The sequence below is a fragment of the Desmodus rotundus genome, chromosome 3 (assembly GCF_022682495.2).
Source record: "Desmodus rotundus isolate HL8 chromosome 3, HLdesRot8A.1, whole genome shotgun sequence".
NCBI lineage: Eukaryota > Metazoa > Chordata > Mammalia > Chiroptera > Phyllostomidae > Desmodus > Desmodus rotundus.
Window position 1 is genome coordinate 158,626,443 of NC_071389.1, and position 16,929 is coordinate 158,643,371.

General features: G+C 34.4%; 1 protein-coding gene across 1 annotated transcript in view; it reads left to right on the forward strand.

Moving 5' to 3' along the window:
* The window catches only part of ADAMTS20 (ADAM metallopeptidase with thrombospondin type 1 motif 20), a 158,820-nt gene that overhangs the window by 45,409 nt on the left and 96,482 nt on the right, over positions 1 to 16,929 (forward strand). The window contains exons 4-7 of the mRNA XM_024575808.3: positions 6,346 to 6,605; positions 13,377 to 13,460; positions 13,991 to 14,115; positions 15,558 to 15,598. Coding sequence (XP_024431576.2) covers positions 6,346 to 6,605; positions 13,377 to 13,460; positions 13,991 to 14,115; positions 15,558 to 15,598 — 510 coding nt within the window. The remainder of the gene's footprint in view (positions 1 to 6,345; positions 6,606 to 13,376; positions 13,461 to 13,990; positions 14,116 to 15,557; positions 15,599 to 16,929) is intronic.

A 16,929-nucleotide genomic window follows, 5' to 3' on the forward strand; every position in this document is an offset into this window, starting at 1 on the left:
GATGAATGTCTTCTTTAACTTCTTGGCTGTTGGACTTACATGCAGTTTGATTTTCTGGCAGTTCTGGTGGTTTTTTGTTTTTAAATTGGTTGTTATCCTTCTTTTGGTTGTGTGAGGAGGCAAAGTGTATCTACTTATGCCTCTGCTTGGCTGGAACCCGTCATATTGTTTGTGTAGCATTTAGTTTTGTATATTATTGTTTGCTAAGAACTTATTCTACATATTGTGATTATATGAACCAATATGAAGTACTACATGAACAGTAACCAATATGTAGCCATATAATTCTGCTTTCATATACCCTCTCATTTTGTCCACCTGCCTCTCAGTCACCTGAGTTGACCATCATTCTAAGTCTCTCATTTGTTATCTTTTCACTTTCTTCTTATGCAGTTAATTGTACCCATATGTTTTTGCAAAAATTTTTTATTTTAACTTTTAAACTATGTTATAATTTATTGATATGTTGTAATTCACTGATAAAAATTACAAAATAAATTTCAGAATAAATTATAAAGTGATAAAACTTCGAGTGACAAGATTCATCCTGCCCTCTGCTGAAATATGAAATTAGTTTTCTTCTAAATTTAGACAAAGAGTTGTATAGAATATTTTCTTACTTCATTTGCTATAGAGATTAAACTCTTGAGATGTGTGTTGCTTATACTATAGTTGTTGTTAAATTATGATTCTTTCATTTTCCCTTTTAACAACCTTCATTATCAACCTATCTTTTAGTTGTTAAAACCACTGACTCTGGAGCAAGATCCTAGGATTCGAACCCCAGATGTGCACTTATTTGTTAATATATGGCTGGATTTTATCACCCCAATTCTATAAAACTTGTTTTTATTTTGGTAGGCAAAATTATACCATTCACCTTTATTATAATAAATGATCTATTCAGTTCCATTTATTTTTCGGCTCCATTAATGATCACTTGTGTTTGCAAGTTCTGTAATTTGTATATGTTATAGATTACTCATCTATAAAATGGAATTAACAGTAGTATACCATGAGTAGTATACTCATGCTATACCAATGATTGAATACAAGTAAATTTATCAGAAGTGTACTTGGCTTACAGTAAGCAATCTGTGCTAGATGTTATTTATATTAATGATGCTCTAATGTTGTTTCTCTTTTTTTCCTATTTTCTTAGTATTGCTGAGTTCCTTTTCTTTACAATCAGCCCTCTCCCCTTAAAAAGGGAAGTTCTGTGGGTATCTGTTTTTCTTTGGTATTGTGCTTATTTTTGAGTTACATATTCACACTTACGCTAAACAATTTAAAAGTAAACAATGATTTACTTTTTTACTTTTCGTGCAAAAGTGTATTCCTTTTGCACTAAGCTATGTGGCCTATGTGCCTTCCTCCCTCGCCGACATTTTTCAAAGTGAATGTGCTAATTATTACTGTTACCAGCAGTACATGAGAAGCTCAGGTGTACCACATTATTTTACCATGCCTAGTTTTTGTCAATATTTTTAAATTTAGCCATTTGAGTAGGTATATAATCATATTTTATTTTAATTTGCATTTTTCTGGTTCTCAGTAAAGTTTTGCATTATTTTAACATTTATTGCTTTTAAGTTTTATCTTTTGTGAAGTATTCAAGTCTTGCTTATTTTTATTGTTTTTTCTTATGCATTTGTAATTATTAATTATCTGATCTGTATATAAGTTCTTTGCTGTTTTTACATATATTGCAAATACGTTCTCCTCCAATAATGTTGTTTTTGTTGAGCACAAGTTCAATGTCTTAATTTGGTCAAATGAATAGACTTTATAATTACTGTTTTTTGTGTCCTTAAGGAATCCTTTTTTTTTTTTTCCCCAAACCAAGATCATGAAGATATTCTGTTACATTTTCTAAAAACCTCATGAAACAAGTTTGGGGTTGTTTCCTTCTTTTCAATTCTTTTAAGAGTATTTGAAAGAGTACTGCTCTTTAAACACTTAGTGGTATATTTGTTGAAGAACTTTGAGGTTGGATTTTTTAAGGAATAATTCATTTTTTAAGAGTTATGTAGGTATTTAGACTTCATAATTCTTTATGGGTCAGTTTTGATTGTTATACTTTTTTAGACGTGTTCTTGGAAACATTTCTACATTTGTTTGCATCAAGTTGCTTATATCCTATTAATTCCATAGGATCCTGATATTGGTTATTTTTTCCCTAATTTTAGTTATTCCTACATAATTGAATCTTTAAATTTTTAATTTATATACATTTGTTCTAGAGACTTTTTTTTCCTGTGCTATGTTATCTTCTTCAATGTTTTCATTTCAGTTTGGAGTTCTTACTTATTACTTTTGTTTTAGCACAGAGTCGTCTATTCTAGCTTACTTTCTGTCAGTCTGACTCCTCCAAGCCCCAGGGCTTCCTTAATTGGATTGTGTTCCTCTTTTACTTGCTTGTGTTGCTGGAGATAGTTGATTTCTTAGCATCCAGGCAGAACAGACTATGAGAGATTTCTTAGACAGTGAGATGTCGACAGGCTTTGGTAACCAAGCACTCCACTTTAGATTTTACTATGTTAGACACCTCATAAGTGAAATCATACAGGATTTATCTCATGACTGGCTTTTACTTAGCATTATATGTAACAGAATTTTCTCCTTTTTAAGGCTGAACAATCCATTACATATATATCACATTTCATTTGTCCATTTATCCATCAGGCACTTGGGTTGCTTCCACCCTTGGGCTGTTGTGAATAATTCAGTCACCATGGGTGTACGAATATTTCTTCATGACTCTGCTTTCAATTCTTTTGGCTATATACTCAGACATAGAGTTCCTGGATCACACAGCAGTTCTAGTTGTAATCCTTTGAGACACCTTTATATTGTTTTTCACAGCAGTTGCACCGTTTTACAGTCCCACCAACAGATTGCAAGGACTAATTTTCCCATATCTTCACCAATGCTCATTTCCATTTTCTTTTTTCTTTTTTTAGTTGCCATCCTAATGGGAGTGAAGTGATATCCTATTATAGTTTTGATTTGCATTTCCTTAATGATTGATGTTAAGCATCTTTGCATCTGCTTATTGGCCATTTCTATATTATCTATGGTGAAATGTCTATTCAAGTCCTTTGCTCATTTTTAATAAGGTTATTTTGGTGTTTTTGTTGTAGATTTTTTATTTTTTAACTGTGTTCTGGGTCTTAACTCCTTACCCAATGTATGATTGCAAATATTTTCCCTTATTCAGTAATTCTCCTTTTCACTCTGTATCCTTTGTACAGACTTAAAAAAATTTGATGTAGTCCCATTTGTTTATTTTTTTTCTTTTGTTGCTTGTGCTTTTGTGTCATATCCAAGAAATCATTGCCAAATCCAATGGCATGAAGCTTTCCTCTGTTTCTTTTAGGGGTTTGAGTTTTGGGTCTTACTTTTAGGTCTTTCATCCATTTTGAGTTTTTATGAATGATTTAAAATAAGAGTCCAATTTGATTCTTTTGTATGTGGATATCCAGTTTTTCCAGCACCATTTGTTGAAGAGACTGTTCTTTTCACATTGAATTGTCTTGGCACCTAGGGAGAACATCACTTAACCATAAATATGAGGATTTACTTCTAACTCTGTATTCTATTCCATTGGCTTATATGCTGTAAAACATTCTTACACAAGTCTTTTTATGGATGTATGTTTTCCTTAGGTGTATATGTAGGAGTAGAATTATAGGGTCACGGGAAAGATACACATCTGACTTCACTTAGAAATTTCTAGAGAGCTTTGCAATGTGGTTGTACCGATACTTAGTATTATAGATCTTTTAAATTTTAGCCTTTTGGATAGGTACAGTCATTTTGTCTCTTGGTTGAATTGTTATTGAGCACTTTAAATTACCTGAAATTTATCCTTAAATATGTGTTCACTTATTATTTTATCTTAGTATAAGCTTTATGAGGTGCTATTTTGTGCCTCAATTTCTAAATGTTTCCTAACATGTAGAAGATACTCAATAAATGTTTATTTTGAATGAATGAAATAGGCGAGTGAATAAATAAAAACATGAATATTTACTTTTTTCCTGAAAGTGCTGAGAGTTGTATTCGTAAGCATAGCTGGGATCTTCTCCAAGGTCTAATAGTTGGTCATGGATATCTTAGTGGTTGAATCACCCCAGGAGAAAAGAATGGTAGAACAAAGTATTACAGCTAACCACTCAGTTTGCCGTAAGTCCAGAATCTCCCACTGAGAAAAATTTTAAAACCCAAGAGCACAGTAATATTAAATGGCAGAATGTCCTGGCTGTATGGATCAGTTGGTTGGAGGCATGTATACCAAAAAAGCCGTGGGTTCAATTTCCGGGCAGGGCACATAGCTAGGTTGCAGGTTCCATCCCCAGATCAGGGCATGTACCAGAGGCAACCAATTGGTGTCTGTCTCTCTCTCTCTCTCTCTCTCTCTCTCTCTATCTATCTCACACACACACACACACACACACACACACCCCTTCCTCTCTCTAAAATAAAGATATCTTGGTTGAGGTTTAAAATAATAATAATAATAATAATAATAATAGTAAATAAAATAAAATGCAGGATGGTGTTAGGAATTAGAAAAATGTATCTGTGGAAACAAACGTTTTAAGAACTTTTACTTCATACAATAGGATTTTTGCTTTAAAATAAAATGAATTATTTCTATATAAAAATATAGTCATATTTATGTCTAATTCTTATAGTACAACTAAATATTGATTGCTTTGGTATTCATTATTTGTTTTATTAAGTATCTAAGACATTTTATTTCTCCTTACCTGAATATTTTGGTTCATTTTTCTTTTCAAAATATTGGGTTGGCAAAAAAATCAGTTTAGTTTTTTAATAAAATAAGGCACACTTTTCATTTTCACCAATAACTTTATTGATTTGGATATTTTGAGTATATTGGCTATCTCCTGCTATTGGCTTCTAGTGAGTGGAGGCCAGAGGTGCTGATAAACATCTTCCAATGCTTGAGACAGCCCCGCAGCAAAGAATTATTTGGCCAAAATAACGATAGTACCAAGACACTTCACAAACCACTTTTGACATGTTTGATCAGTCAAAGCACCTTCTCCATACATTACATAAATCTTATTTTGCATTTTGGTTGTGTTTTACCTTTCTTGAAATAATAAAGCATAATACATGGAAATGTTGCTTTTTTTCTTCCATCTTAAATATTAAAATGGCTACACAAAAATTCACCAATTCTGATGTTTTTTATAAATTCATGCTGATATGACAATGTTACATACAGTACAGTCTAACAAAATTGTTTCAAATGAAGTTAAAGACAAATAAACACTACTAGAGCCATTCTACAGAAAAACCACATGAAATTTTTGGCCAACTCAATACTTTCACCAAACAATTGTTAGTAAATTAGAGAAAAATAAGAAAGGAGAGGAGAGTAGAGGAACAAATTAAAGAAGGAAAATAGGACAAGCTCCCATTCTACCTATGAATTTTTCCATTAGCACAAATACTGAAGAATTTAATCATATGTGGAATCTAATGAACAAACTAAACTAACAAGCAAACTGGAAATAACTCATAGATTGCAGGATGACAGCTAAGATGGGGGAGGCATGGGGTGGAGGGATGGAGCAGAAAGGAAAAAGGACTCATGGACATGGACAACAATGTAGTGATTGTGAGGTCAGAGGAGAAGGGTAAGAGGGGACTAAATGGTAATGGAAAAAATACAATAAGTAAAAAAAAAAAAAACATTGTTTCTGGAAATTGCATAGGACTTAAAAGTGGTTGCTGTAATAATCTCTAATAGTCAATAATTTTAATGTATTTACATAAGTGAACATTAAGTAGTCCAGGTATTTTATATAATTCAGTATTATAAATTTATGTCAACACTTGATTTTGTAAGTTTGAAAAGATACTTATAGTTACATGGGTTGATTTTCTGTTATTTTTGGTGCTCTTGACATATTGTATAACATAAGTATGTTTTCTTCTCATTTCATCCTACAAAGTGTGATTACTCCACAGTGAGATTAAATGGCTTTGGTAAATTGAGGGCCCAGTTTATCTACTGAGAAAAACATAGGAACTCCTTGATTTATTTTTAGTTTCTATCCAGTGGTTAATATTTTTGAATAGTTATAGCTGTTTACAAATGACTTAGCTACAGTTTTGTTAGTGTAATCTATGAAAATATGAACATTGTATTTAATGTGAATAGTATTGCTCATAATGCCGTATAACATAATTTTAAATAATTTTTGTCCTTTTATTGTGCCATATTAAATATTTTTGACTATTCTATTTTGTGTCATATTTTAGTCACATAATTTAATAATTGCACACTATATTCTTTTTCCCCAGAAAGTCAAATGAAGAAAACCACATTACAATTTCATAACTACAGCAACATGAATGAAGATCTTAATATAAAAAAGGAAATAGTTTTAGGACACCCTTCAAAAAATATATCACTGGAAAATGAAAGAAGTCAACTACATTCCAGGAAAAAACGTTTTCTATCATATCCAAGATACGTGGAAGTTATGGTGACAGCTGATGCTAAAATGGTTCATCATCATGGACAGAATTTGCAGCACTATGTACTAACTCTGATATCAATTGTAAGTAAACTTAAGTCCTTTATATTTCCTGAAATGTTTGGCATAATATTTTTCTCACATTTAATTTTTTAAAAGTTTTCCCAAACTCTACCTGTAAACAAATTATATCTAGGTTTAAGGCAAAAAATCATTTATTAAACTTAGTTTCGCTAGATGTACAGCAAGTATCCTGTTCTGTTAGTTGGACAACTTTGTAAAACACTTAAAAATCTCTGAAGCCACTTAGAGAAAATGCTTGATTTACTTCATCACGTGAATGGCTTCTGCCCCCTAGTGACAGGGAAGATCCTAGTAGCGTCGATCTTTTGCCATTTGAGTTTTAAAAATTTCACCCTAGTTTTGCACGGAGAGGAGAGTACATTATTTTTACTACTGACACATTGGTCAGATCAGAAATCGGGGTGCATGATATTTGAAGTTATAAATATATTTAGGGGGGTAAAACTTAGGCTATTACTAATAGAGCTGCTTTAACAAATTTGGGATGTAAGCTTAGAGTGGCTGTGAGTCCCTTCTCTGATGTTAGTATCTCTGTTGTGCTGTGGTGGTGCTGGTATCCACAGAACAGAATTCCGACGCCAGCGGGGAGCACCCTGCCTGTATTAGTGGTATCACTTTATGTCATACACACACACACACACATATATATACACTCATACACACATACATACATCTACTGTTCGGTACATTTTTAGATCTAGGGCCTGCTGATTTGGAGTAATTACTAAAAGCATCCCCCCTTTCATGCTCATAAGTATCCTGGTTTAGTTGATTAATTCTATGGTCATATATTTGTACAGATTCAGGGTATTGGAACATATCTCATGGCTGGAAAAGGCTTTATTCACATACAGGAAATTCAGGGCCACTTGGTTGAAAAGACTTGTCCAGGACACATCTATAGGCCATCGTAAATTTCCCTGAGAAATCCCAATTAAATTCTTTGACTTAAAGATCCCAAGACACAGTTATTTTTCTTACATACAATGTTCTATCTTAAGTTCTTATCAGGCTAAGTACGCATGGTCCATGCTGCCTAAACACAGTATCTGGTACAAAGTGGGCACTCAATAAATAGTTCCTGAAAGAAAAAAAATGAATGACTACGTAATTAAAGTAATACTAGGTAATTAAAGTAATTACATAGTAGACAAAAAGAGATAATTCAAAACTTTTTCTGTGATTTGTATAATATAGACATCCACTTATTTTAATTGAATTTTTAAAATGACAACAGAGTTATACATAGAAATTTATCCTGATGACACTTTATTTTTACTTCTGAATCTGAAGTACTTATCGAGATGTGTAATTATCTAGATGTATAATTATCTAGATGTAGGTGTGGCTTGCTCATTATGAAGGGCTTCTAATGAGAACACTGACGTGGAAGATGAATTGATAGGCAGGAAATTGTATCAATTATATAGAACACTGTGGGATAAACTTTGCAATTTTAAATGTTGAAAGGAAATGATACTCTTTAAGAAAATTAGGGAGGGGGTAATGATACTGAAGAAAAATATTAGATTTTGTAAGCACAACAGGTTTTGAGGCACATTAAATGACATACAACTCTGGTATCAGTACTTTGGAAATACTAACTAGAGGGAATCCAAGAGCACAAGAGTAATTTCCCAAGGGTAATTTTGGAATAGCTACATGCAGTTATAGTGATAATGCCATCTTCCAAAAAGTTGTGTTATCTATATTTTACACTAAGCATCAATTAATATAATCACTGTTTAGAAGATACTATGGCATACCTTGAGATAACTGAAGGTGTCCCTGGGAGTTTTAAAGCCAGAGTTTATCAAGGGCAAAAGCAGACCTTGGGACTTCATGGAAAGTATTAAATCTGCTTCTGAGATTGCTAGAAGCAGTAGTCCAATGCGCACACACACATTCCTTGGAGTTTCAGTCTCATTGGGAGGGGAGCCAATGACAATTGAAGACTAGTGTTTGTAGGTACCGACAGCTAATTTGGGTTAAGCTTTCACTCACTGGGAGATAGTTCCTGCAGCAGGGTTGAGGAAGAGGAGAACATTCCAAATATAGATGGGGCAGCAGGAATAATTTAGGTTGTGTGAGGAGGCACAGTGTGTCTACCTACGCCTCTATCTAGGCCGGAAGTATAGGAATAATTTAAGAGGCTAAGTCTCTCTTTTGAAGTAGTTTTGGGGTTTGTATAAACTTTTATCCCTCCTCTGAGGTCAAACTTCAGATGACTTCTGAATTACCTAGATTTAGTGGGGTTTTTTCTCTTTCATTGAAATAATGCTCAGATAAGGATATAAAAAAGCAGACTTTAGGATTTTGTACATAGATGGTTATTTTATTAGTGAAAAACTGATCACAGCTAATATTTGTAGATACAAACAAGTTAAAGGTGAAAGTAAAGTTGGAGAAAGTGACATGTTTTTCCTGGGACGTTCTTAGTTTTAGTGTTAAGTCTCATGTCCCTGCAACCCCCTCAGTCCTGGTCTCACTGGGACAGCTGTTCACACACTACAGAGAGCTTGCAAAATGTAGCCCAGCTTGTTTTACCTCCTCTTGTGAAGTCTTTTCCAAAATTGCTATAAAAAGGAATGCTGTCTCCACCTAAGTGTCCCCAGATGCTTGTAGTTGAGGAAGGGCCAATTCAAGTTTTACATATTCTGTCCTAATTTATAAGAAGGCATTAACTACATTTATTCAGACACACTCAGGATATTGATAATGTTCTCGGTCATAGTAATTTAGGGGAAAAAACTCTAAGAAAATGTTATTTAGACTTGGAATATGATTGAGAGCCACTTACAGAAAAGTTCAAAGTGATGAAAAAGTTGTTGTGTATGGAGCCCCAGACATAAGGAGGGAATTGCTGAATACTTTCAGCATTGAACTAATGGATTATAATTCAGAGAGGTTAGCTGTCCTTACCCGTCCTGCGTGTAGGGAACAATTGTGCTATCTTAGACTATTTCTTCACTTTCAACAATTTGGCAAATGTCTGAGTGCATTGATAGAGAAAAGACATGTCGGATTTAATTCACTTTTTAGTGTTGTACTCATGTTGTAAAAAGTAGTTTAGTGATCTTTAGTCAGAGGGCTCTGGAATTAACATCAACATTAGCTGGGAAGAACACAGTTGTGGTGTGTAGTATATCTAATGAAATGTGTGTTAAATGAGCAGTGATGTTCAATTACTTGCTGTTCCAAAACTTCTGTCCTTCGAGGATTTAGGTGACATTATCACATTAAAATGGCATTTACGTGCGCATTATCAAACCACCAAAGTATGTATAAACTAAGGCAATTACTTTCTTCAACAGATTCTTGTTGATAATCAATGACTTAACAGTTTAACAAACCTTGAAAATATTTGTCAGAGACCTCTACACTACAATGTGCTTACAAAGGTTTGACTTTAATGTTCGCCTTGTTATAGATTTAATAATGTAAACTTGAGTATCATGTGATACTGAGGAATTAGCCCTGTTTATGAAAACACAGTTACTGTTATCTAGTGGCATTTATCGACTACACACCCTTGCATTACATTTCATTATATTGACTTAACATCATTGCTTTCAGTTGTGTTGCTTTTACTGCTGTTTTCCACAATGGGGAGATTTTCAACCACACCAAAATAAAAACTAATGATTTACGTTCATACTTCAGGACCATTTATGTTACCTTTTCCTTTCTTCAACTCAGTGTACTGCTTATTCTTTATTCTTTGCATCTATTTACTTTGTACATATGGGGAATGTCGTCATTTTCTAACGTGAGAACAAAATGGTCTTTCTGACAAGAGTAGTGATCTTTGTAAGCCAAATTTGTTTATTTATTAAATCAGCTTTTAATAGATGACTTTGAAGGCTATAAAACAAATTACTCCTGGGGATGTAAGTAAGGTACAACAGGGTGACTATAGTTAATAATACTGGATTGTACATTTGAAAGTTAAGAGAATAGATGTGAAAGTTCTCATAAGAAAAAAATATGTATAACTATGTGTGATGATAGATTTTATCTAAACTTATTTTGTAATATACATACATCTCAAATTATTATGTTGAGATATACATATCTCAACCTAAACTAATACATTTTATGTCAATTCTCTTCATTTAAAAAAATGGCTAAAATCATAAAAAAATGAAAGTAGCCCCTACATATCTCATATATGAACATTTGCTGAAACTATATAGAAATTACTTCAAAATGATGTCAGTATAGTGATAATAATTTTTTCATGCTATGCAAAAAGTATATTGTGCCTAGAATTTTCCTGAACATATTTAAACAATATAATTCATATCATTTCCTATACCTTTCACAAAATACCTGTGAACTAATGCTTACTATTTCAAACCTGAGTAAATATGAAATGAACGCTATATGCCAGGGAAACACACACTTAAAGAATAAAAGATTAAATACATTTTAATTGGGTCAATAAAAATTCTAATACATAACACTCTCAACTGTAGTAATTATAGTAATAAAATATTACATAGCTTTATAGCCTTGTGGTGGTTCATCTGCCTGATTCACAATTAAGCTTAGTTATTCAGTAATAGCTTCTTTAAACATTCACATATAATAAAACACATATAGTGAGTATGAGCATATAGAATAAAGGTCAATACGTTAAACAATAGAAGGAGCATACAATTAAGTGAAGATACGGCCTTTTTAAAGAAACATCATTCTAATATAAAGACAAAATATCAACCTGTGAGGGGTTTTGGTGGGGTGTGTACATGAAAACTTATTCATATTGAACCGTCTGTGTTTGCATCTCCTACCCCGAGAAGAGTGAGTTTACGGGCAGAGACCATGCCTTGGTCATCTCTCTGTCTCGTGAGCACCGCACACAGTGTCTGGCAGGCAGTAGGCGTCTAGCACACATTGCAGGAAATAATGACACTGCTGCTCTTAGATCTCTGCTTTCCACTTGGGGGTACTCTGATAACTAATTTGAAACACATGAACTAAAACTAGCACTGTATATAACACAGGCCCTTTATTCCAAAAAAGTTTCATAAGTACTAATAACAATAACTGTCATGGGCACCTATGACCCAGCCCTAACCTAAATGACTTTTGTGCACCATCTCATGTGATCCTCATGGCAGCCTGATGAGTAGATATCATCAAACAGTGGTTATTGGAATGCACTGTTTGTCTCGTAATTTGACTTTGAAAAGCATCTACTTTTAAACTCACAGAATCAAAGTAGAACTCTGAAGTCACAAATATGGGTATACTTTGTTTTCTACAGTAGATATATTTTTACAAGTTGCATGGGAAATGAATATTTATCAATTCAGCTATGGATTTCCACAAGTCCCATTTTAAAGGGAGCAGTACTGCGGTGCTAACAGATCTGCTTGAAATCACCAATCATTTCATTGGCCCCATCTTAACTTCCTCTCAAACCCACGGGGGTGACCGCCACTCTTGCCAAAAAAAATGCCACCCCCAAAGCCAAAGGCATCACTCCAGGGAGAGATGACAAACCTGTGTTTGTGGCTGCACCGCTAGACCAATAGGGAAGGCACAGGAACGTGTGAGCCCACGCTGACCCTGCAGAGATGCTTGTGGCCCTGGTTCTGGTAGTGCTCTGCATGGCGCTGGAAGCAGGTATGTTATTCATCATGTTGAAGCAGCTTTGGCTGTTGGAGTGAGGGGTCCACTCCTGATACTTCTTGCAAATTGCATTCTCCACAACATCAGTGATCGATCATGTCTTCCAGCCAACAAAGCACAGAGTAGATGCTGAATATTTATGAAATAACTGAAAAAAGTAGCACTTCATGAAGTAATTGCTGTCTTGGTGTGGGCATGGGTCTACGAGATGGTGATCCAGGTCTCTGAAACAATTCATTGCACAGGTAGTCCAGGTTGATAGAGTGGTGTCACTAAAGGAGTACACATCAGAGGCATTGGCCGTGGAAGACACTCCTACTGCAGTTGTAACTTCTGTGATAGCTACCCAAAGAGGATATGAATTCGTGAACTGGATAGTACCTTAACTATGAGTCACAGATGGAGCCCTTGCAGAGTGCCTCATAGACTGCATTCTCCAATTTTGGAGACTTAAGAACCAGGTTGTGACCCATAACCTCTTCTGTGGCTGTATATGATTGTGGATGAATCGATCTCCATGGGTCCCAGTAGTGCTAAACATTAAAAATAAGCATACACACAATTGGAAGTATGCAACCATGGCAGAAGACATCAGGTAAAACTACCAGAAAAGAATAGGTGAGATTATATATTTATTATGTAGTATTGTGGGCACATAAATTGTGGGTTGTGACACAGAATGAAGTGAATTTCCTGCCGAATCATCCAGAACAGTATTTTCCAAGCTCTGATGCATATTCAAATCTTATTAAAATGTAGATTTTTGACTGACTAATCCAGAGTGAGGCCTGAGATTTTGCTCATTCTGCGTGGTATGGATACTGCTGGTTATGGACAAACTGCAGTAGCAAGGGTTAGGGTACTGGTTCTCAGAGTCGGCTTCACATTGGAATCATTAGAAAAAATTTCTGAGGAATTTTGAAAGATATTGATGACTGAGTCTCAGCCCTCGAGATTCTAACTTAATTGGTAAAGGATGTGGCCCGAGCTTCAGGATTTGCGAAAAGCTCCCTAGGAGACTCCAATCTGCAGCTAAGTTGGAGAATTGATGCTCTTAGACTGGTTTCAATTTACTTTTGAAGAGGAATATTCATTTTAGACATCTAATCCTACATTCTTTTACCCTTGCAGGTTGCAGCAATCTACAAGGACTCAAGTATTGGAAATCTTATAAACATAGTAATTGTAAAATTAATTGTAATTCATAATGAACAGGTAAAAAAACAGTTCTAAAATTAGTAATCTTAGTTGTAGTAGGCTCCTAGCATGAAAAATATATATATAATATATCTACTATGAAACATTAGAAATGAGACACTTTCAATAAAGATTTATGTTTAAAAAACTTGATTTGGAAAGATATTTTTCTGTTGTGATAGAAATAACAGCAGAGGAAGTGACAAATGTCAATAAACAATTAAAAAAATGTAAGCTTGAAAACATCCAGAAATTCATTTTATAAACCTTTGGTTGAAAGATTTAAAATAAGGTAATTTTTAGAAGGTAGGTTTTTGATTCTAAATACTGGATGGTCACATTGAGAAGTCTAATTGGATTCAGTTTTGAACACAATGTTGTAAGTATTGCTAAAATATGTTTGTGATGTGATGGAGAGAGAATGCCACTTCATTTGCCTATTAAAATGCTATTTGATAAATTGCATGGACCCTGACAAGCTCCAAGGGAAAAGACACCATGAATGTTTTGCATAATACTGAATTGCATTTTTTGGTTTTTTTGCACAGGAAGGACCAGTCATCAGTTTTAATGCAGCTACCACATTACGCAACTTTTGTTTGTGGCAACAAACTCAGAATGTTCCTGATGATGCTCACCCTTCCCACCATGATACTGCTGTTCTTATCACTAGGTACAGTTCTGGAAATACAACACTTCTAACTGCAATTTTGCTTACACTTTTTCTCCTGCACGATCACTGATTCTTCTTGTTACCTTAATTCTTTATCAATATTAGACAGCCGTGTTCTATGAGAAGTTGTATTACAAAAGGTATTATTGAATGAAAGTATTTTTCTATCCCTTCAGACTAGTCCACTACTTGATTCCTAGGAGATTAGCAGCATTAGGTTGTTAAGTAATTGTATGGCCTAGACAAAATAATTACCTTATTATATTTGTGGCAGAATAAGAGAACTAGGAAAATATTTAGAATTTAACTTAGGAAGCTGAGGACAGGTTTTGTTAATTTCCCCACTTGATCTTTCACTCGGAAAAAAGAGCATTGACATTTGATTGTCCAATAAATGTGGTCCTTCTACTTAAAAATATCTATCTTTTTATTGTTTTCATGCTCAGTACAGGTCTTAATTACTAGGCTGCTTTTGCTAGGGCTTTTCTCAAACTTATTTAATTATTTGAAAAACAGCTTCTGCTAGTATAAAATGATTATCCATTTTACAAGCACCACTATATATTGTTAATTCATACCTTTGTTTCAGCAACATTGATGCTACCAGCATATTTAGATTCTAGGTTTGTTGGGTATATTTTGTTAGTTGTTTGAGCAAAAGAAATAAATCTGCTGCCAGCATATTTAGATTCTAGGTTTGTTGGGTATATTTTGTTAGTTGTTTGAGCAAAAGAAATAAATCTATCTCACTTGAGGGTCGGACTTGGAGAAATCTCAGCTTTATAGATTCCTGAAATGAAAACTTTGAGTCCATATGTAACTGGAGACATATGGTCCATGTGCTTTATGTCTTTGCAAAACTAAAGCAGAATTGACTTAATTTTATACACAGTATTCTATTATCAAGGTCCATGGTTCTGCCCTGGATTGTAGTTAGAGGCCAAGCCACAGAGACCATAGATACAGCTGAAAGATGGGAGGGAGGAAGGGTTGTAAGAGGAGACCATAAGGAAAGAGACAAGGGAACTGTCAAGTTAAATCGCTAGTGACTAAGTAAGGAAGAAGCAAAAACTTAAGCAACTTGGTAACATCTGAGAACATTATTTGGCAGCAGAGGATAATCAGTGAGGCTCATAATGATGTTCAGACATTAAGAAAATAGTAAATTATCTGCCTTTACTTATACAGCATATATAGGTGAAAAATACGCCTAGAAAGCTTTTCAATGAACTTGGTTAAGCTTCATCTATTTACAGCAATCATTTTTATATATCACCCACTGCTTACTAATATGCACAGCTCTAGGTTTAAACTTACTGAGAGCTTATTAAGAACTGGATTTTAGAAGTCAGTTTGTGGCAATAGTTAAAGCTTCTGATCCCTGTTTTGACTTGTTGCAAAAATATTTTCTGAAAATGCTTCCAAATACCTTTTTTTTAAAGGGAAGACATTTGTGGAGCTAGAGAGAAATGTGACACGTTAGGTAAGTTATTTTATAAATTACTATAGCCTACATAATTGTTTACTGAATTATTTAAGATGATGTTTAGATTATTTTACCTTTTAATCATTTTGATAAGTTATCTTAATGATTATAGTTGTCACTATTATTTGATTCTGCTTCCATAAATTTTAAAGTATAATAAGAGCTAATATGTGTCAGTTACTAAATATCCATTGGTGTGCAAAGCTTGACATATTTTAAAGTGCTTTAATTTATAATACAAAATTGACTCATATGAAATAATGCTTAATGACCTATATGCAAATTTAAAGCAAAATAATACAATGAATAGCCATGAATCCACCACCGGATTAAAGAGCTCGAATTTCATTGAGACTGATACCACTGTGGGGGCCTGTGCTTAGTCCTAGTCCGTCCCTTTGCATTTCCCCTGTTCAGTAAATTTTGTATGGACCAGCTCTTCTGGCTGCACATAAGTCCTCTTTTTGTTTTGGATAGAATGCAGTTTTATTAAAATTATATCTTTTTTTAATATATTTATTGATTATGCTATTACAGTTGTCCCATTTCCCCCCCCACTCCACTCCATCCTGCCCACCCCCCTCCCTCCCACATTCCCCCCCCATAGTTCATGTCCATGGGTCATACTTATAAGTTCTTTGGCTTCTACATTTCCTACACTATTTTTACCCTCCCCCTGTCTATTTTCCACCTATCATCTATGCTACTTATTCTCTGTACCTTTACCCCCCTCTCCCCCTCCCACTCCCTTATTGACAAACCTCATGTTCTAGTTGTTTGCCTAGTTTGCTCTCGTTTTTGTTTTATGTGTGGTCGTTAATAACTGTGAGTTTGCTGTCATTTTTACTGTTCCTATTTTTGATCTTCTTTTTCTTAGGTAACTCCCTTTAACATTTCATATAATAAGGGCTTGGTGATGATGAGCTTCTTTAACTTGACCTTATCTGAGAAGCACTTTATCTTCCCTTCCATTCTAAATGATAGCTTTGCTGGATACAGTAATCTTGGATGTAGGTCCTTGCGTTTAATCTTGGGTAATGTAATTATGATGTGCCTTGTTGTGTTCCTCCTTGGGTCCAGCTTCTTTGGGACTCTCTGAGCTTCCTGGACTTCCCGGAAGTCTATTTCCTTTGCCAGATCGGGGAAGTTCTCCATTATTTGTTCAAATAAGTTTTCAATTTTTTGTTCTTCCTCTTCTCCTTCTGGCACCCCTATCATTCGGATGTTGGAACGTTTCAAGGTGTCCTGGAGGTTCCTAAGCCTCTCCTCATTTTTCCAAGTTCTTGTTTCTTCATTCTTTTCTGGTTGGATGTTTGTTTCTTCCTTCT